This window comes from Myotis yumanensis, unplaced genomic scaffold, assembly GCF_028538775.1.
Source record: "Myotis yumanensis isolate MYYU_CA2020_CCGP unplaced genomic scaffold, mMyoYum1.0.hap1 SCAF_9, whole genome shotgun sequence".
Taxonomy (NCBI): Eukaryota; Metazoa; Chordata; class Mammalia; order Chiroptera; family Vespertilionidae; genus Myotis; species Myotis yumanensis.
In genome coordinates, this window is record NW_027223760.1 from 50,945,911 (window position 1) to 50,966,776 (window position 20,866).

General features: G+C 41.1%; 1 protein-coding gene across 1 annotated transcript in view; it reads left to right on the top strand.

Annotated features, from left to right (window-relative positions):
• Positions 1 to 5,055: 5,055 nt before the first annotated feature.
• The window catches only part of MIOS (meiosis regulator for oocyte development), a 37,363-nt gene continuing 21,552 nt past the window's right edge, over positions 5,056 to 20,866 (top strand). The window contains exons 1-4 of the mRNA XM_070424321.1: positions 5,056 to 5,176; positions 6,193 to 6,341; positions 14,420 to 15,761; positions 16,090 to 16,188. Coding sequence (XP_070280422.1) covers positions 14,468 to 15,761; positions 16,090 to 16,188 — 1,393 coding nt within the window. The 5' untranslated portion in view covers positions 5,056 to 5,176; positions 6,193 to 6,341; positions 14,420 to 14,467. The remainder of the gene's footprint in view (positions 5,177 to 6,192; positions 6,342 to 14,419; positions 15,762 to 16,089; positions 16,189 to 20,866) is intronic.

A 20,866-nucleotide genomic window follows, 5' to 3' on the forward strand; every position in this document is an offset into this window, starting at 1 on the left:
CACCTTGTGGGACTTTGTAGAAAGACATGGTGTCTTGTCTATGATCACTGACAGATTAAAATTCCTAATTGCCTCTGAACAGGTAGAGTGTAAGTTGCTTTCTGCAAATTCTCAGGGTAGGAAAATAATGAGATAAATCAATGGGGTGACAAAACTACTTTTATATATGAATCAAGAAATGAAGTAACATCTGATGTAATCTGAAAATCATTCATTTAATAAACATTAATTTAGTTTCTACTATGGAGAGGCATTGGATAGAAAACAAATAAAATAAGATCCAGTCTCTTCAACCCAGTGGAGGAGATAGGCAAGTAAAAGGCAATGGCAAATTTTACCCAAAAAAATGTTTTTAGGTAATCAAATATCAAACTCTAGTTGATGGTACCATGCTGCAGTGTTTGGGAGCCAATTGTACTTGTGTCTGCAACTTACTTTGCAATGCATTATAAAAGAAGATGGGTAGCGAGATGGGTAGATGAATAAATATATGATAGGGAAGATATGTCAATTATATGTCCAATGTTAATTGCAGAATCAAGGTGCTGGTATTTGCTGTCAACTTTTCTGTATGTTTGAAAATTTTAATAATAAAGTATTAGACAAAAAAGGCAATGGCAGTGCAGTGTGATACTACCTATAAATAAGACCTGCAGAGAGGGCACCAGCCCATACTGTGCCACAGAGGTTGGAAGTGCAGGCACCAGAGAGTAACTAAGTTTATGCCATGTTAAAAGGCTTGGAACTTATCTTGAGGGCAATGAGGAAGCATGAAACAATTTTAAGCAGAGGAGTGACATGATTACATTTTCATATTAGAAAACTCACTCTGGTGACTTTGTGAAGAATTAATTCCAGGAAAGCAAGCCTAGAGACTGAGAGACCTACCAGGAACCTTACTAAAATGCCAAAGAGAGCCAATAAGGCTCTCAAGACCAGCAGTGGGATTGGAAAGAAGTGAATAATTTTGAGAAATACTTAGGAAGCAGTTAATTGGCCTAGAAAAGGGAAGGAAATGAAGGACAGTACCCAGCGGTTTTCTGAAAAGTATTTAACAATTGGCTCTCTGAAAAAAAAAAAAAAGTGTGTGTGATTATGTGTCCATAAGTTTATTATAAATGCTACTGATAGAAAGGGGTATGTAGTGTACAAGTAATAACAAAATATACATTATCCTCTATTGATTCTCACAGAACACTTTCATAGATTTTTGCCAAATTCTTGTATCCTTAGTAAACCAATGATTGCAACTGATGAATGACTGTAGTTCCAACAGGAATGTTGATTGACATTTCCATTTTCTTTAACAAATATGATGCCCTGTTAGTGTATATGACACTTCTGCTAGTGTATAACTTTTGGTACTTAATCCTCCCCTTATTCGCTTATCCCCACAGGAGGAGGAGTTTGATTTCTCTTGAATGGTGAGGGTGATAGTCTAACACCCACTGGTCCATTTTTACTGAACAGGTCTACACAGCAGTTAAAGACATGGAGACGAAAATAAGTAAAGCTGATTGTGACTTGGAGCTGCAACCCCCACCATGCTTCCTGGTGCTTCCATCCATATATAGACTTTGGGCTTTCTCACCAGTCTTCCAGCTGCAAAGGGTGACCCTCACTACCTCCAATCCTTGCATTATGAATAGTAGGTATCATGAAGATGAGGTCACACATGCATAGAACTTTTTAAAAAATATATTTTTATTGATTTCAGAGGGGGAGGGAGAGGGAGAGAGAGAGAATCATCAATGATGAGAATCATTGATCGGCTGCCTCCTGCACGCCCCCCACTGGGGACGGACCCTGCAACCCAGGCATGTGCCCCTGACCAGAACTGAACCCAGGATCCTTCAGTCCTCAGGCCAACACTCCATCCACTGAGCCAAACCGGTTAGGGCAGTGGTTAGCAAACTGCGGCTCGGCAAACTGCGGCTCGCAAGCCACATGCGGCTCTTTGGCCCCTTGAGTGTGGCTCTTCCACAAAATACTGACTTCTGTGCATGGGCCACAAAGTTTCAATCGCACTGTACATGCGCGCCCGCACGTGGTATTTTGTGGAAGAGCCACACTCAAGGGGCCAAAGAGCCGCATGTGGTTCGCGAGCCGCGGTTTGCCGACCACAGGGTTAGGGCATGCATAGAACTTTTAACACATTAACTCTACCTGTTCAGTAAAAATGGACGAACATTTGTCAGCCTTCTTTAGGGATTGCCTTGCCTGAGAAAATGGCCTCATTCAAAGTCCCATTTCCTTCTAGGGACAGCTCACATCATGGCATATCCACATCAGTCGGTAGTATAAAGGCCTGGAACTCTTGTCCCAACTCAAGACATCTCTGAAGGGCCAGTCCAGTTCTAAAGTTTCCCAAGAATTGGCTGAGGCCTTTGTTGACTCTGAATCACAGCTCAGCTTCTCACTCCATCCAATCCTGCATCTTTCTCCCACCTTCTGCAGGTGTTGATCCCAAGAACATTTCTTAATAAGTATCCTAATCCTAATCTCCATCTTAGAATATGGTTCTCAGGGCACCCAACCTTGGAGTGTTAAGTGAACTATCTTGTAAAGTATCTGGCACATAGTATATGCTCTTTAGTTGTTTGTTATCGAACAAACAAATAATCCAGTGGGAGTAAGTAGGACGGATATAAAAGTTCAAGAAGAAAAAATAGAATAATATAGAATTCCCTGTAACTAAAGAATAGCTTACTCACAAAATTTAAAAATGAAAATAGTTAGAAACCATCATTAAAGTATTTAAGTTTTGTTGGATGCAACAGAGGAAGGTGGGGAGGAGGGGGAGAGATTGATCAAAGAATATGAATGCAGCTCTAGCCAGTGTTGCTCAGTAGATAGAGCATCAGCACAGGCACCGAAGGGTGGCCTGTTTGATTCCCAGTAAAGGGCATGAACCTCGGTTGCAGGTTTGAGCCCTGGTGAGGGCACATGTGGGAGGCAACCAATAGATGTGTCTCTCTCACATCAATGTTTCTCTCTCTCCTCACTCCCTTTCACTCTCTAAAAATCAATGGGGAAAAAAATATCCTCGAGTGAGGATACCAAAAAACCCAGAATATATGTGCATATATGCATAGCCATTGACACAGACAATAATGAGGTGAAGGCCTGGGCAGGGCACAGGCAGAGAGGAGGAAGAAAAAGTGGGGAGATATAGGGGACATCGCTAATTGTGTCAACAATAAAAAATGTATTAAAAATCATAACCTTGGCAGCTATGTAAGTTTCTTATGACAACATTAGATGTAATCCCCCAAATGCATGAATAAGTGCATTGACTTATATAATTTGGGAGTATGCTAGAATACTTTTGAAAAACACTATTTTAAAACATCTCAGTTCTTGCCCCTGGTCAGGTAGTTCAGCTGGTTAGAGCATCATCCTGATACATCAAGGATGCGGATTCAATCTCCGGTCAGGGCAAATACAAGAAACAACCAATAAATGCCTAAATTAGTGTTTCTCTCTCTCGTTCTCTAAAAAAAAAATTCAATCAATAAAAAGTTATATATATTAAAAAATATATGTCTATTAAATATCTCAGATCTCATCTTCAACCTTTGTAAAACGATTACCTAAGCCATGTCAAATGTTTACAGGACCACAATTTCCTCTTGATGCCTAAGAGCGAAACTTGCTCTCAGGTAAAACTGATTTTTACATGTGGAAGTAAAGGGAGCTGGGATTAGACAGTCACGTACTCCACAGAATGTTCTTCCTTGAAGGTCATCAGAACTAAGCTCTTTTACATCAATCACCAGTAGCCTGACACCATCCATTTTTAAGCATGAACAGACAAGCAAAGATTGCCAGAAATCTGAAGAAAACCTATGTAAGATTTGTCACACTGGTGCAGCACCATTTGCTGTAATGGGGGAGCCAGAAATCTAGAAAACTCTCCCTCACTCAGTCAATCATCCCACTTTGTAAACATTCCTCAGGTCACACAATTCTCTCTATCCCCACTCTGCACATGACTGGTAGGCTGGGTTACCATCATCTCTCATTGGGATACTAACCCTGTCCCTCTCCCTTTTCTCCCCCAAACTGATCACACCACTGGCCTGGTTAGAAACCTTCAATGAAATGACTTCACCAATGCTTTTAGGAAAAAGTCCATCCAAATTCACTGACCTGGTTTCCAAATGCCTTTCTGATACAGCATACTAATCTCTCCCCACTCCTCTACTCATACATCCATACTGCACTGCTACCCCATGGCTTTGCCCTCCCCCTGACCTTGCACTTGCTCTTCCTTCACCCAAGAAGACTCTTCTCTTCCAAACCCAATCCTGTTCCCTTTCCTGGCTAACCCCACACTCATCCTTCATTTCTCAACAGAGTGGGCCTCAAAGAAACGTTCCTGACTCCCCAAAATTAAGGGGGCGCCCCTCCCGTGGAGCACTGTTTTAGCCGCAAAGAGGCATCACTCTGCCTGCTTCCTGTGAGACCATGTCTTTTGGTTCATTCTGGAGTCCCCAGCATTGGTGCCAGCTACACCATAGGCAGATTTGGTTGTGGAATGAGAAAATGAGAGAATAAATCGTGAACGAAATACCTGGGCCTTTCTCATACATCGATCGACTTAAATTTTTAATGAAAATTTTAACATACCAAATTAACTAAAGCATATGAAGTGCTTAAAACAATAACAGTGATTCTGAGAAGCTGCCCAGGTCCCTGGCCAGGAGCCCGCCCCAGAGATTGGGGCGGGGCCAGCAGGAGCGAATCCGGGCGCTGAAGGCGGGGCCTGCAGGAGCGGACCAATGTGCTGGGGGCGGGGCCAGCAGGAGCGGACCAGTGCGCTGGGGGCGGGGCCTCCAAGAGCGGACCAATGTGCTGGGGGCGGGGCCAGCAGGAGCGGACTAGTGCGCTGGGGGCGTGGTCTCCCGAGAAGTTCCCCCCTCCCCCCGCTCCGGGGCGGGCCGACTCCCGGGCTCGTGAAGGGGCGGAGCTCGTGGGCCGGGAACTCCCCTTCCGAGCCCGAGGCGTGGCCGCGCGTCGCGGAGGCGCGGCTGTGGGGTCGTGGGTCCTGGCTGGTGGGCCCACGTTACGGGCCGCGCCGCCATCTTGCCCGTGTCGGGGGTGGCTCCCGCGGCGGGAGCGCGGCCACCAGGCTGGAGGCGGCTGTGCGGCGCCCGCGCGGTCTCCTAAGTCGGTGAGTGCGGCCCGGCTGGGTCTCGTTCTCCCGAAAGGAAGGCCAGAGTCGAGGGATCAGGGGCGCCGTGAAAGGCCGGGCGGGGGCGGACCGGGGGCCTCCTCGGGGCCCGGGCGCTGGGAGCCGGGTTCGCGCTGCGGGAACCGCGCGGGGCTTCGGAGGGCGCCTCGGGGTGGCGGGCCGCCCGAGCTCCCGCAGGGGCTTCCCGGCGCTGGGGCCGCGCTGCAGCCTCGGCGGCGGCGGGTTTGTGCGGAACTGCGTCCTCGCCGAGGACCCGAGGATCCGCCAGGTGCCGGAGCGTGGGAGCCGCCCTCGGACTCCCGGTCTCCCCGGAATCGCGACCAGCCCTGCGCTGGTTGTCGTCTATCCCCGGTCAGTTCTGTTCTCGGCGTGTAGGAGTCGTGAAAATTCCACCGAATCGGCCCAGCAAATGATGGCCTTTTGCCTAACTTGAAGGGCAATTTGCATATAGATACAAGTGCCTATAGGGCCTAGAAGATGGAGGTGGTTGGAATTTATTGAAACTGCTACTGTTGTTTTTTTGGTCATAGTCAGAAAAGTAGAAAACGACAAAAAAAAAATGCATGTGAAAGCGTGATTGGCTACCTTGTACGCTTAGTATTACAGACCACAGTCCAGTAGCCACGTGCGGTTGAAATAGGCTGTTAGTGTGAAATACACATTGGCTTTCCAAGCTGGTACCCAAACAGAAAAAGTCTCAATAATGTTTACGTTGATTACACATTGAAAAGGATAATACTTAAACATTATTAAATTTTTTTAAAATTAAATCTTTATTGTTCAGATTATTACATTGGTTCCTCTTTTTTCCCCCCATAACTCCCCTCGACCCAGTTTCCACCCCCCCCTCCGCCCTCACTCCCCACCCACTGTCCTCATCCATAGGTGCACAATTATTGTCCAGTCTCTTCCCGCATCCCCCACACCCCTTCCCCCCCCAAGAATAGTCAGTCCATTATTAAATTTAATCTCATCTATTTCTTTTTATTTTTCAGTGTGGCTACTAGAAAACTATGATTCACACTATGTTTCTGTTGCACAATCCTGCTATCGGTCTTCTGCTGAGGGACACAGAAGCGACATGGCTTTCCTTCGCTCAGACACCCCTGATGGGAAGTGAGCGCTTGACTTGTTAAACTGGAAGGTGAGGATCTAACTATCAGCTGTAATTATTGCAGATTCCACCACCCCTTATGCCCCCAATTTTTCAATGTCTCCAACACTTCAAAACATTAAATTCTAGGGATGTGTAAGGGACTCATAGTGATACATCGTCTGTGTGATGTGCAGAAGTCAGTTTGATTGTCACAACTTTGTGAGATGGAGATAGGCTAGGTTCTGTCTCCATTTGATAGTCTTGGAATATTAAAGGACTTGTTAGGGTCTAGCTCAGTGATGGCGAACCTTTTGAGCTCAGCGTGTCAGCATTTTGAAAAACCCTAATTTAACTCTGGTGCCGTGTCACATATAGAAATTTTTTGATATTTGCAACCATAGTAAAACAAAGACTTATATTTTTGATATTTATTTTATATATTTAAATGCCATTTAACAAAGAAAAATCAACCAAAAAAATGAGTTCACATGTCACCTCTGACACGCGTGTCATAGGTTCACCTAGTGAGTGGGCTGGAGGTCTTCTGACCTCAGGTTCAGTTTTCTTGGTTCTCCACCATATTCCTATGAATATGAGCCATATTTATGCTCATGAGCCAGATTCCATATATATTGTGTATTGGATTATAAAGAAAGACATTTTTTAAGAGGGTGCTTTTATTTTATTTTTTATTTTTATTTTTTTAATATATTTTATTGATTTTTTACAGAGGGGAAGGGAGAGAGATAGAGAGTCAGAAACATCGATGAGAGAGAAACATCGATCAGCTGCCTCCTGCACATCTCCTACTGGGGATGTGCCCGCAACCCAGGTACATGCCCTTAACCGGAATCGAACCTGGGACCTTTCAGTCCGCAAGCCGACGCTCTATCCACTGAGCCAAACCGGTTTCGGCAAGAGGGTGCTTTTAGATGTACTTCTCTGCTCAGGGCCAGTTTTATGGTATGCAACCAGTGAGTCACATGAGGCCCATCATTTAGAAGGGCTGTCACCTTAATTTTTTAACAAGGGGGGGTGGCGGCTGTATTTTCAATTTGGGTCGGGCTCTGCAAATGATGTAGCTGATTTTTTTTCTCTATGCAGTAATCTAGAATGGGAGTTGGGAGGTGTTGGACAAGAACCAAAACATCTGGTTTTCACTTTACTTCTGTCTGAAATGAGAAGGGTTTGCTAGTCTCTCTCAAGTTCTTTGATTCTGTATGAGTTACTGTAATCAGATTTTGTGGATGATACTGTATTTTACATGCATAACATCAAAGAAATCCTGATGATTCTCCATTGAGTGCCGTGTAAATCAAATAGTTTTTAAAATATAGTAATACTTTCTATTTGTTGTTTAGGATGGATTTTTCCATGTGGCATTAAGTTTTCTTACCATTTATCATTCATGTAAAGCAGCAGTGGGGAAGCTTTTTTCTGCCAAGGATATGTGGATATTTATAACATCATTCTCAGGCTGCACAATTAATCAACTTAAAAATTAGCCTGCTGTATTTGGTCAAACATTTAATTAACTCACCCCTAATGAATGCCTTGGCAGGGCCAGCCCAGATGATTCCTCGGGTCTTATGCAGCCCACAGGCTGGACAGTCCTCACCCCTGATATAAAGAGTATGGTTGTGGGACAGAGGTGTGGATAAAAATATGCTTATTTAAGCAACTATTTTTTAGTAAGATAGGGAGATGGGTCAGATCTCAGGCTACCTCCAATTTAGAGGTTTCCTCTGTTAAGGCATGAGTATGAACCATTTCTTGCCAGTATCTGTTCCTTCTTTTTGTTGTCTTAGTTACTATTTATTTTTTTATTTATTTTTTATTTTTTTAATTAAATCTTTATTGTTCAGATTACATTTGTTCCTCTTTTTTTTCCCCCCATAACTCCCCTCCTCCCAGGTCCCACCCCACCCTCCGCCCTCAGTCCCCACCCACTGTCCTCATCCATAGGTGCATGATTTTTGTCCAGTCTCTTCCCGTATCTCCCACTCCCCTTTCCCCCCCAAGAATAGTCAGTCCATTCCCTTTCTATGTCCCTGATTCATTATAATCACCAGTTCATTCTGTACATCAGATTATTTATTCACTTGATTCTTAGATTCACTTGTTGATAGATGTATGTTTGTTGTTCATAATTTGTATCTTTACCTTTTTCTTCTTCTTCCTCTTCTTAAAGGATACCTTTCAGCATTTCATATAATACTGGTTTAGTGGTGATGAACTCCTTTAGCTTTTCCTTATCTGTAAAGCTCTTTATCTGACCTTCAATTCTGAATGATAGCTTTGCTGGGTAAAGTAATCTTGGTTGTAGATTCTTGGTATTCATCACTTTGAATATTTCTTGCCATTCCCTTCTGGCCTGCAAAGTTTCTGTTGAGAAATCAGCTGATAGTCGTATGGGTATTCCCTTGTAGGTAACTGAGTTTCTTTCTCTTGCTGCTTTTAAGATTCTCTCTTTGTCTTTTGCTCTTGGCATTTTAATGATGATGTGTCTTGGTGTGGTCCTCTTTGGATTCCTTTTGTTTGGGGTTCTCTGCGCTTCTTGGACCTGTAAGTCCATTTCTTTCACCAGGTGGGGGAAGTTTTCTGTCATTATTTCTTCAAATAGGTTTTCAATATCTTGCTCTCTCTCATCTTCTGGTACCCCTATAATTCTGATGTTGGTACGTTTGAAGCTGTCCCAGAGGCTCCTTACACTATCTTCGTATTTTCGGATTCTGTTTTCATTTTGCTTTTCCGTTTGGGTGTTTTTTGCTTCTTCGCATTTCAAATCTTTGACTTGATTCTTGCGCTCCTCTGGTCTGCTGTTGGGAGTCTGTATAATATTCTTTATTTCAGTCAGTGTATGCTTAATTTCTAGTTGGTTCTTTATCACAACATCGAGGGTCTTATTAGATTTCTTGAGGCTCTCATCAAGTTTATCGGCAGTTTCTAGCAAATTATTGAAAGCCCTCAAAAGTGCGTTTTTTAGCTCTATATCCTTCATTTCTGTCATGTTTTTTTCTTGTCTCTGCATTTTTTATGCTTTCTTGGTGCACCCCCTTGTGGTCTTTGTACGCAGTCTTGTTGTAGTTAAGCCTTAATTGTTGTCGGCAATACTAGGGGTGAATTGACCTCCAGGCTAACTGGCTATAAGAGTCAGCTGTGTCTGCAGTGGGAGAGCTTCTGTGCTGAATCTCTAGGGCGGTGCTAATCTAGCCTTTGCCTGAGGCTATCTGGCAAATGCCTCTGTGCAGGGCTTGGGCGGGGCGGGTCCCAGGGGATCTACAGGGCGGTCGGAGCGAGCAGTTATGGCTGCTCTCAGTTCCGTCCCCAGTGGCTCTGCAACTGCTGCAAACCTTGGAGAGAAAGCTGCCTTCCCGCTTCTCCCGTTTGAGTCTGGGTCCCTAGAGACTCGCCCAGATCTGGAGCTCAGAGTCTGAAACTCCCTCCCGATTGAAAACAACAGCCGCGCCCTGCGCCGCCGGCACGGTCCACATGCAGTCCGCACCTTAGTATTTCACCTCTGCACTGCGCCTCCTCTGAGTCTCGGTATGGATTTCTCTTTCCTTCTAGTTGTAGAATCTCTCCTCAGCCAGCCTTCCTGTGGTTCTGGATGATGTCCGTTCCATCTTTTAGTTGTATTTTTGAAGTGGTTGTTCGAGGCAGCAAACTTCGTCGTTAACCTATGCCGCCATCTTGGTTCTCTCCTCTACTATTTATTACATGAGGTGCTTCTCTTCCTTCTCATTCCTAAATTTTTAAATTCTCTTTAAGATTGGACATAACTTCAGCACTAGAATGCAGTCTGCTTGGGCTGTCATAACAAAATACCGTAGACTGAATGGTTTAAACAACAGAAATAACTTTTTTCACAGTTTTGGAGACTGGAAATCTGAGATCAGGGTGCCAGTGTGGTCCAGTTCAGATAAGAGCTCTCTTCTTGACTTGCAGAAAGCTGCCTTCTTGCTGTGTCCTCACATGGTGGGGAGAGAGTTTTGGTATCTCTTTCTCATATAAGAGCACCAATTAGACCAGGGCTCCACCTTTATGACCTAATTTAACCTTAACCACCTCTTTCAAAGCTCTGTCTCATGGGGGGGTTAGGGCTTCAGCATGTGAATATTGGGGAGACACAATCCAGTCTATAGCAGCCAGACACCTTATCTGTCCTTGTTCAGTAATGTGTTCATAGCATTTAGAACAGTGTGTAGAACATAGAAATTGCCTAATAAATATTTACAGCATAAATGAAAGACAGTGTATTAGAGTGATCCTCTCTTCAGGTGGCTATTTGTGGGCTCCTGCCCATCATTGGAACAGTTATAACAGTGGACACTTTGCTTTTGGCTGGAGCCAGCTTCTTGGAAGGGTAATAGGTAGAAAGATGAGGAGATTGGTAAAACTTGGAGATAGCAAGAGGGAGCATTTAACAAGTACATTCATTTAACAAGTAATTAAGTATAGTGGGGCCTTGGACGTGTGAGTTTAATTCGTTCCGAGACCGAGCTTGTTAAGGAGCTCATTAAGGAGCTCGTTAACTCAAATTACTCTGTCAACTCAATGCAAAAAATCGGCCGAGAGACAGCTGGTATCTCAAAAAACTCGTTAGTCGGGACACTCGTAAGTCAAGGTCCCACTGTATCTAGTAAGGGCCTAGTTCTGTGTTGGGTACTAGAGGTACAAATGGAGAGCAGAAGATATTTTACCTGCTCTTATCCGATATAATAAAAGCCCAGCAACCGAATGGTGGAACAACTGGTTGACCAGTCACTATGATGCACACTGACCACCAGGGGGCAGACGCTCAACGCAGGAGCTGCCCCCTGGTGGTTAGTGTGCTCCCACGGGGGGCCGATCCCCACAGGCCATGCCCCCCACCAATGCACGAATCTCGTGCACCGGGCCTCTAGTGGCGTTTATAATCTAGTAGAAGAGTCAGAGGGGGTGATATAAAGGGAAGGAATACTCTTCAATGAAAGTATCTAAGAAACCTGACGTAGACTGTGGTGGGATAGCGGATGGTTGATGTCAAGCTTGAGCAAGTGTTAATTTGGCCAAGAAGAAAAGGAAGAATGGAGGGGCTTGCCTGGCCAGCATGGCTCAGTGGTTGAGGTCACTGTTCAATTCCCGGTCAGGGCACATGCCCGTGTTGCAGGCTTGATCCCCAGTAGGGGGTGTGTAGGAGACAGCGGATCAATGATTCTCTCTCATCATTGATGTTTCTCTCTCCCTCTCCCTCTCTGAAATCAATAAAATATATATATATATATATATATGAAAATAAAAGAATGGAGGGGCTGTTTATATTCTAGAAAGACCATGTAGCTAGAACATTCAAAGAGAATGGTGTACATTGAGGCCAGAGCAATAGATAGAGGTCAAAGCATGTGGGGTTTTAAAAATTATGTTGAATATTTGGAGTTCTAGTAAAAGCATTTAGAAACCATTATAGAGTTTTAAGCAAGGGTTGGATAACCTGCTTAGGTTTGTATTTTTAAAAGATCACTGTGATACTGTATGAAGATGAATTTGATGAAAGCCAGAGAAGAAAAGTGAATAAAGCAATTGCTGAACCAACACCACAAGCTAGACATTGTTGTATACCTTAATTTCTTATGGGGTCAGTCTGCAGAACTTTGGCACTCAGCAGCTGAGTGGAGGGAAGAGGACAGTAATAATTGGGTTGGTCTAAGGTTGAAGGCAAACTCAAACTGGCACAGAAGTGAAGAAATAGAGGATGCAGACAGGAATGTAATTGAAATGATTGATCTTGGGCTTCAGATCTGTTAAGGAAGGAAATAAGCCAACATACAAATTCTCAAAAGTGTTTTTCCCAGTCATCTAAATTTTGAGTCTATTGAAATTTTAGACTGACAATTTCTGACTGAAACTTTTACAAGATCAAAAAGTAAAGCAAGTACGTTTGAGTTGAATTTATTTAGTATATCTTTATTAGGAGTCTGTGCCAGGCTCTATATCTAGAGATATGAATGAACTGTAGCTTCACCCTTTAAGAACTGACATGAATGTAAAGATACCAATTGTAATGAAGATTGTCTTCATTTTTAATCCAGACTATAATTTGCTCTAGCCAGATTTGGTTAGAAGCAGACATTTATATTTGTGTAAGTAGCTTTTATTACTAAACTATTATTTTAACATAGCTATTTTTAGTTTGTGCTTAAGATACTAGAATATCTTTTTAAAAATCTCATTTTGATAAAGTTTATAGAAATGAAAACTGAAAATGCCTCTAGTGATTACTTAATTCAGTTTCCCAAAGTGCAATTTGTGTACTACTGGTCATAAACAGGATGATTTTAGGTAAAACATAGTCAAGTATTTTTTAATTTTTTAAGAATAGTTTAGCCCTAGCCGGTTTGGCTCAGTGGACAGAGCATCAGCCCACGGACTGAAGGGCCCCCGGGTTTGATTCCGGTCAGGGGCACATGCCTGGGTTGCGGGCTCGGTCCCCAGGAGGGGGCCTGCAGGAGGCAGCCGATCAATGATTCTCTGTCAACATTGATATTTCTATCTCTACCTCTTCCTTTCTCTCTGAAATCAATAAAAATATATTAAAAGATAAAAAGAATAGTTTATTGATTTTTAGAGGGGGAGGGAGGGAGGGAGAGAGAGAGAGAGGAGAGGAGAGAGAGAAAGAGAAAGAGAGAAACATTGGTGTGAGAGCACAACATTGATTGGCTGCCTCCTGCATGCCCTCTATCAAGAATTGAGCCACAACTCGGACATGTGCCCGTGACCAAGAATTGAACCTTCAATTGCTGGTGCACAGACGATGCCCAAATCATTGAGCAACACTTGCTAGGGCCAGTTAAGTATTTTGAATAGTTATATGTTTATTTTAATGTATGTTAGGAAAAATATACTTAGCAATATCATACCTATAATTCATGAACCTTATGATGAGGTTAAAATAAATTTTCAGATTTTAAAATGTGCCAATTTAAAGAAAACTATTAAATAACCACACAGGTGGTACATGAATGACTGAAGTTTGAGAAACCCTAAACTAAACCATCTCTTATATTGTATAGGTGTATATTGTAAAGGACCCAAACACAAAGGCCTTTCTAAGGCTTATAGCTAATATACATATGTTAGAGCTAGGAATAGAACTCAATTCTATTCAATACATTCCAGTGTTTATTCTGCAGTAGGGCTGCTTCTTGTTGAAAGTTGAGGAAGAGACCTGTGTCTTACTAGTGGCATTGCACTTTAAATCTGCATCATGGTGGCCATTTATATTAAAACCAGAGGCCCGGTGCACAGATGTGCACCAGTGGGGTCCCTCGGCCTGGCTTGTGCCCTCTCACAATCTGGGATCCCTTGGGGGATCGAGCCAGTTTTGGCCCGATCCCCGCAGGCCAGTCCTAGGGACCCCACTGGTGCACGAATCAGTGCACTAGGCCTTTAGTATACATAATTTATAAGATCTTTGGTTAATCTCTTCCCGCCCTCCCCCGTCCCCTCTCCCCTCTGAGATTCATCAGTCTGTTCCATGTTTCCATGCCTATGGTTTCTGCTCCTGCATTGAGCGTCTGCCCCATAGTTACTGGCCGGTCGACCGGTTGCTTAGGCTTTTATATATATAGATTAATTAAAATTAAATAAAATTTAAAATTTTTACTAGTCATATTTCTTGGGCTCAGTGGCTCACATGTAGCTAGTAGCTACCATATTGAACAGTACAGACTTAGAACATTTCTATCATTGCAGAAAGTACAAATGGATAGTACTGATCTAAACATGATTTATAACTCCTTAAAATGTTACCCCCTTCAACTAGATGATACTTATTAATTTCTCACCACACTGAAGTTATTTTAACCCTGAGGTTAAATTGAAGGTACTAGTAACAGTGAAATTAAGATAATTGATCTTGGGAAATAAAGCCAGAGTGGAGTGCTCAGATTTTTACCAGTCATCTTATTGGAGGAAGTCCCCCCCCCCCCCCCCTTTTATCATTAAATATTATCTTGGATTCATAGCAGATAGAAGAACTATATATACATTTAAAAACAGAGTACCTGTATTTCCTGACTTTCTGAATAGTTTTTTCAACTTAGAATTATATTTTGTTAACATTTAAACTTTTCATTTTTAAACAGATATTCAGTGAATGGACCTGACTGGACACTTTGAGCACATCAATAAACATGAGCGGTACCAAACCTGATATATTGTGGGCACCACACCAGGTTGATAGATTTGTTGTATGTGACTCAGAACTGAGCCTTTATCATGTGGAATCTACTGTGAATTCGGAACTCAAAGCTGGATCTTTACGTTTATCCGAAGACTCTGCGGCTACTTTGCTATCAATAAATTCAGATACACCCTATATGAAATGTGTTGCTTGGTATCTCAATTATGATCCTGAATGTCTCCTAGCAGTTGGACAAGCAAATGGTCGAGTTGTACTTACAAGTCTTGGTCAAGATCACAACTCAAAGTTCAGAGATTTGATAGGAAAAGAATTTGTTCCAAAACATGCACGACAATGCAATACCCTTGCATGGAATCCATTGGATAGTAACTGGCTTGCTGCTGGTCTAGATAAACATAGAGCTGATTTTTCAGTGCTGATTTGGGATATCTGCAGCAAATATACTCCTGATATAGTCCCCATGGAAAAAGTGAGACTTTCAGCAGGTGAAACTGAAACAACATTATTAGTAACAAAACCACTTTATGAATTAGGACAGAATGATGCTTGTCTCTCTCTTTGTTGGCTTCCACGGGACCAGAAACTTCTCCTTGCTGGTATGCATCGTAACCTAGCCATATTTGATCTTCGGAATACAAGCCAAAAGATGTTTGTAAATACAAAAGCTGTTCAGGGGGTGACAGTAGACCCATACTTCCATGATCGTGTTGCTTCCTTCTATGAAGGTCAGGTTGCAATATGGGATCTTAGGAAATTTGAGAAGCCAGTTTTGACTCTGACTGAGCAACCAAAACCCTTAACAAAAGTTGCATGGTGTCCAACTAGGACTGGTCTGCTTGCCACTTTAACAAGGGATAGTAATATTATTAGATTATATGATATGCAACACACACCCACTCCCATTGGGGATGAAACTGAACCCACAATAATTGAAAGAAGTGTGCAACCTTGTGACAATTACATTGCTTCCTTTGCTTGGCATCCGACAAGTCAAAATCGAATGATAGTTGTAACTCCCAACCGAACAATGTCTGACTTCACTGTTTTTGAAAGGATATCTCTTGCCTGGAGCCCAATTACATCTTTAATGTGGGCTTGTGGTCGTCATTTGTATGAATGTACAGAAGAAGAAAATGCTAATTCTTTAGAAAAAGATATAGCAACGAAGATGCGCCTTCGGGCTTTATCAAGGTACGGACTTGATACAGAACAAGTGTGGAGAAACCATATTTTAGCTGGAAATGAAGATCCACAGCTCAAGTCACTCTGGTATACTCTGCACTATATCCTTTGTGTTAAGAATTTTGAGATGAATCAGGTAGAAATGTTCTTGAAGTTTATTGAAAGGTCAGTCTATAAATATACTGAATGTTTTATATGCAAATACAAGTTATATAATGCTAAAATTACAAACTAAAATTGTTTAAAACTGTAGAACTTGAAATACTGCTTTGCAGATTGTGTAGGAGGAAGAAAGTATAACTCCATAATAGAGTAAAACCACCTTGCTTGCTCTGACGCCTATTATGAATTGGCTTCAAATCAAAATAAATTTAGCTTTGAGATATTTTATTATGTATTATTACTAGTATTTCCTATGCATTTAAATACTCATGAAGCAGTATACAGAAGATATGGACCAGAAATCTCCAGGCAACAAAGGATCATTGGTTTATGCAGGAATTAAATCAATTGTAAAATCATCTTTGGGTAAGAAAATTCTATTTTCTGCAATATGTTCATAATTTTTGTGCTTTTATATTTCCCCATTTGTGTACTTTAGGATAGTATAAATAAATACTTTTTTTTTCTCTTGGGTTTTGAGTAAATATTTTTGTAAATTGTTGACTTAAATACATAATTGTTGTTTTTTATGAAGACCCATTTTTAGAGGTATTATATTAGATGATTTATAGGATCCTGGTTGTTAGTTAAAATTTTATTATACTACTTTGCGTTTATAAAAACTAAATTTCTCATTGAAGAAGCCCCCTTTTTATTTTGTTGCTTACTTTCACTTAGCTATCTAATGGCAAGGTCTATATGTAATTGACACCAAGTATGGCCTTACTTAAAGGACCCTTACCTGAAATAGTCCTTGCTGATTGAATGTGTGAATTACTATAGGATTGAAATTGATAGACTATTGAAGAATAAAATAAAGAAGACAAAAGAGCCAAACTTACTATTTTTTTCTACTGACTTCTTTAATGTTTTTATTGAAATTAAACTGTAGGTTATACTACAATCATCTCGCCAAATGAGGATTCCATGTCTAGCTTTTGTTAGCAATCACATTTGGGCCTAATTCAAGCTGCTAGAAAAGTTCACATTATTTAGTCAGAGTGTTAGCAGAAGTAATAAATCCAACTTGGATTTTAATACGACTTTCAATAGTATAAAAATAATACTAAGTAAAGTGCTATTTTTAAGAGTAGGTTAAGTATTTTGATTAAACTGTTATAATTTTTAAAAGGACTGTCAACTTTAGTTCAGTCCAGCTGGAGTGGCTCAGGTGATTGAGCATTGTCACGTGTGCTGAAAGGTTGCCAGGAAGGTTAGATTGCTGGACAGGCCACATGCCTGGGTTGTGGGTTTGATCCCTGGTTGGGGAGTGTACGGAAGGCAACCGATTGCCGTTTCCTCTCACATTGATGCCCCTTTCTCTTCCTCATTAGCTCTCCACCAAAAAAGTAATTTTTATTATAAATAATAAAATGAGTGACTTCAATTTAAAACTTCCACTTTTTATTAATATAAGTAAAAGGACAGATATACTGTATTACCCCTGTCAATGAACCTGAATACCGAGGTTCATGGTTTTAGAACTACTCCTGCAAAGAATTAAACATGGAGTTTATAAAATTTTTAGTATTTTATCTAAAAAGTAGATCAGGCCACATTGCATTCTCAGTTACTCTGAGGTTTATTATTGTTTTTGATATATTTTGATATGTTTAGGGAAAACCCACCCAACTACCTCTGAGGAAAAGCAAGAGGGAAGGTGGAATATCTGTGGTTTTGGTACAGTAGAGACAAACTGAGTATCATGATTTAAGTCAAGTGGTCTTTACCCAAACTAAAAAAAAAAAAAAAAACAACAACTACCTTTGGAAAGATTTCCTCATTGCTAGACTAGACCTTCAGCTTTTTGTTTGGTTTGGCTTATATGTTTTTGTTTGTACAACCCAAAAGTAGTAGAGAAATGACTGTCAAAGATAGCATTCCTAGGTTTCAATCTTTTATCTGGCCATACTCCATTCTCTAATGGTATCTCTAATACCATTGTATTAATAAAATACCATTCTGTGTTAATAATTTAACACATAATCTATACATTGAGCCATCTTGCCCACCATAATTTAATCAAATTTATTATAACACAGCTATATTTAAACTTTGGTGGCAAATATATTTAGTGCTTACTATGAATTAGACATCATGCCAATTGCTTTCTCCATGTTACTTGAATTCTTACTACAATATGAGGTAAATTTATTCACTCATTCAGCAAATATTTATTACTTGTTCACTATGTGCTAAGAATTGTTCTAGGAACTGGAGACATAATTATGAACAAGATATCAGTTATGGATACTGAACAAGATAGCTAAAACAGGCAGTTATAACATGAAGAAGAACAGTCAATTATATATAGAATTCCTGATCTGTTTGTAGGTGTTGAGAAGGTTTCCTGGAGGAGGTAAAGGCAAAGACAAAGTCCAGTCAGGGAGCAGCATATGCCTGAGCCCCAAGGCGAAGGAGCATAGCATATGCAGGTATTGCTGGAACAGAGCATGTGAGAGAAAGTGAAGAAAGAATGGATATTAGAAAAGTAAGCAATGGGTAACTCATGGTAATAATTTAGGGAGATTTATCCTGTAACAAGGGGAAACCAAGGAAATATTTTAAAGAATAGTGACAATTAGATTGTGTTTTATAGCTGTCACTGTGAGGAATGAATTGAAGAGGATCAAGATTGATGGTAGGGACCTCAGAGAAGCCACAGTAATCAGGAAAGATATGATGGTGTTCTTACCAAGGTTAGTGGCAGAGGAGCTAGAGAAATGTGGATAAATTAGAGATTGGGACACAATTTAATGATTAATTGGATAAAGGGGATGGAGGAGAAGGAAAAGTGAAAAGATAACATAGTTAGCTTAGGAAACTGGTTTAATACTGGTATTCATTAATTATATAGGAATCACATAGGAAGAGCGTATTTGAGAAGAGTAAGAATTTTATTTAGGAATAAATTGAATCGAGATAGTTAGATGGAGATATCCAGGGGGCAAGAAATTTAGATTAGGTTGAAGAAGTAAAGTCATCCATTTTACATAATTCAAGAAATTTGACTAGATGAAGGAGGATAAAAATATATACAGTAGTAGTAGTAGCAGCAGGTGAATTTGGGGTCAAAGAGGACTTTTGTATTGCTTTGTTTTTGTTTTGAACATGGGCTTCATTTAAGTATGTTTAAATGCTGATGGGAAAAAAACCCAAAGAAAGAGGTTGAAGATGAGGAGATAAGGAGGTGAAGAGCAAAATTTCTAGGAATGGGTGAGAAAGAGATCCAAAGCTTTAGATATGAGTATGTACACCTCCATATTAGCCAGAGGGAAAGGGGAAAGGTACGCAGTTTGTTTAAGGTTCAATGACAAGAGCTGAGGGCTTTGCTACCTGATGACTCCTGTTTTTTCAATATAGTAGGTTTGCTTGTTGAAAAAGAGCAAGAAGGTTGTCTAGAGAAGATGGGGAGAAGAGCAGAGAGAGTTGTCTTGAGAAACATGGGAAGATTGTGGAGAAATGTTTTACCAGAGGAAAGAATAAAGGGCAGTGTGGCAAGAGAATTAAGAGAACGACTCAATTGTTGACCCTTGGAATCTAGCTTGGATAGAGAGGAAAATGGGAGAAAAAGACTGTAAAACTATGAGTGGTCAAGAGAGTATGAGGTTGAAGCATAGGAAATTAGATTTTCAGAAGACTTTGAGGTTGTGGTTAGACCAGGGGTGGGCAAACTTTTTGACTCCAGGGCCACAATGGGCTCTTAAACTGGGCCGGAGGGCCGGAACAAAAGCATGGAAAGAGTGTTTGTGTGAACTAATATAAATTCAAAGTAAACATCATTACATAAAAGGGTACGGTCTTTTTTTTTTTTTTTTTTAGTTTTATTCATTTCAAACTGATCCGGCGTAGTTTGCCCACGGCTGGGTTAGACAATGGCTCTTTTGGCCCTGGCCAGATGGCTCAGTTGTTTGGAGCATTGTCCCATGCACTGGAAGGTCACAGGTTTGATTCCTGATCAGGGCACATACCTAAGTTGCGCTTTTATCCCCAGTCCGGGTGCATACAAGAGGCAACCAGTCGATGTTTCTCTCTCCCTTTCCCTCTCTTCTAAAAATCAAATCAATTAAAATATATCCTTGGGTGATAAAAAAAAAAAAATTGGCTCTTTTGGAGGACAATTTGAAGAGTGTCCATGAAAGTGGGTAAAATCTTGGAGGTGTTGACCACTGGAGATAAGGAAGCAAAGGATCAAAGAGGCTAGTTTATTGGACGGACTAAGTATTGAAATCAACAATATGACAAGAATGCATGCTCCGAGGGAATGTCTTGTACAGTCTTGTAGAGCAGTTTTTACAGTGTTCTCAATAGGTATAATTTCTTCCTTTTAAGATAGAAAATTGTGTAATAAATTTCGGTCAGCTTTTCATCCAACATGATGAAAACTGATCTAGAGAACTTACCTATTCAGAATTACTTGAAAGGGTAAAATAGCTAGGATTTAGTGTTTTTAACAACAAAATGTGCTTAAAAATACTGCATAATTTTACTTCTTTGTTTTTATATAGGTGTAAAAGTGCAACATATTAATATGTACAAATAGCAAAGTGTCTTATTGCTGGTGTAGTATTTGAAACACATTTTCTTTTTTAAAATATATTTCTTTATTGATTTCAGAGAGGAAGGAAGAGGGAGAGAGAGATAGAAACATCAATGATGAGAGAGAATCATTGATTGGCTGCCTTCTGCACGCCCCGACTGGGGATCGAGCCCGCAACCCAGGCATGCACCCTTGGCCGGAATCGAACCTGGGACCCCTCTGTCTGCAGGCCGATGCTCTATCCACTGAGCCAAACTGTCTAGGACTTGAAACAAATTTTTAAAAAATGTTTTTTAATGTTTAAGTGAACTTGTTTCTCTTGCAACCGTCAATAAAATGTTGATTCTATTATTCATATACTAGAGGCCCGATGCACAAAAATTTGTGCACTGTAGGGGGGAGGGGTCCCTCAGCCCGGCCTGTGCCCTCTCGCAGTCTGGGACCCCTCAGGGGATGTCCACCTGCTGGTTTAGGCCTGCTCCCCGGGGGATCGGGCCTAAACTG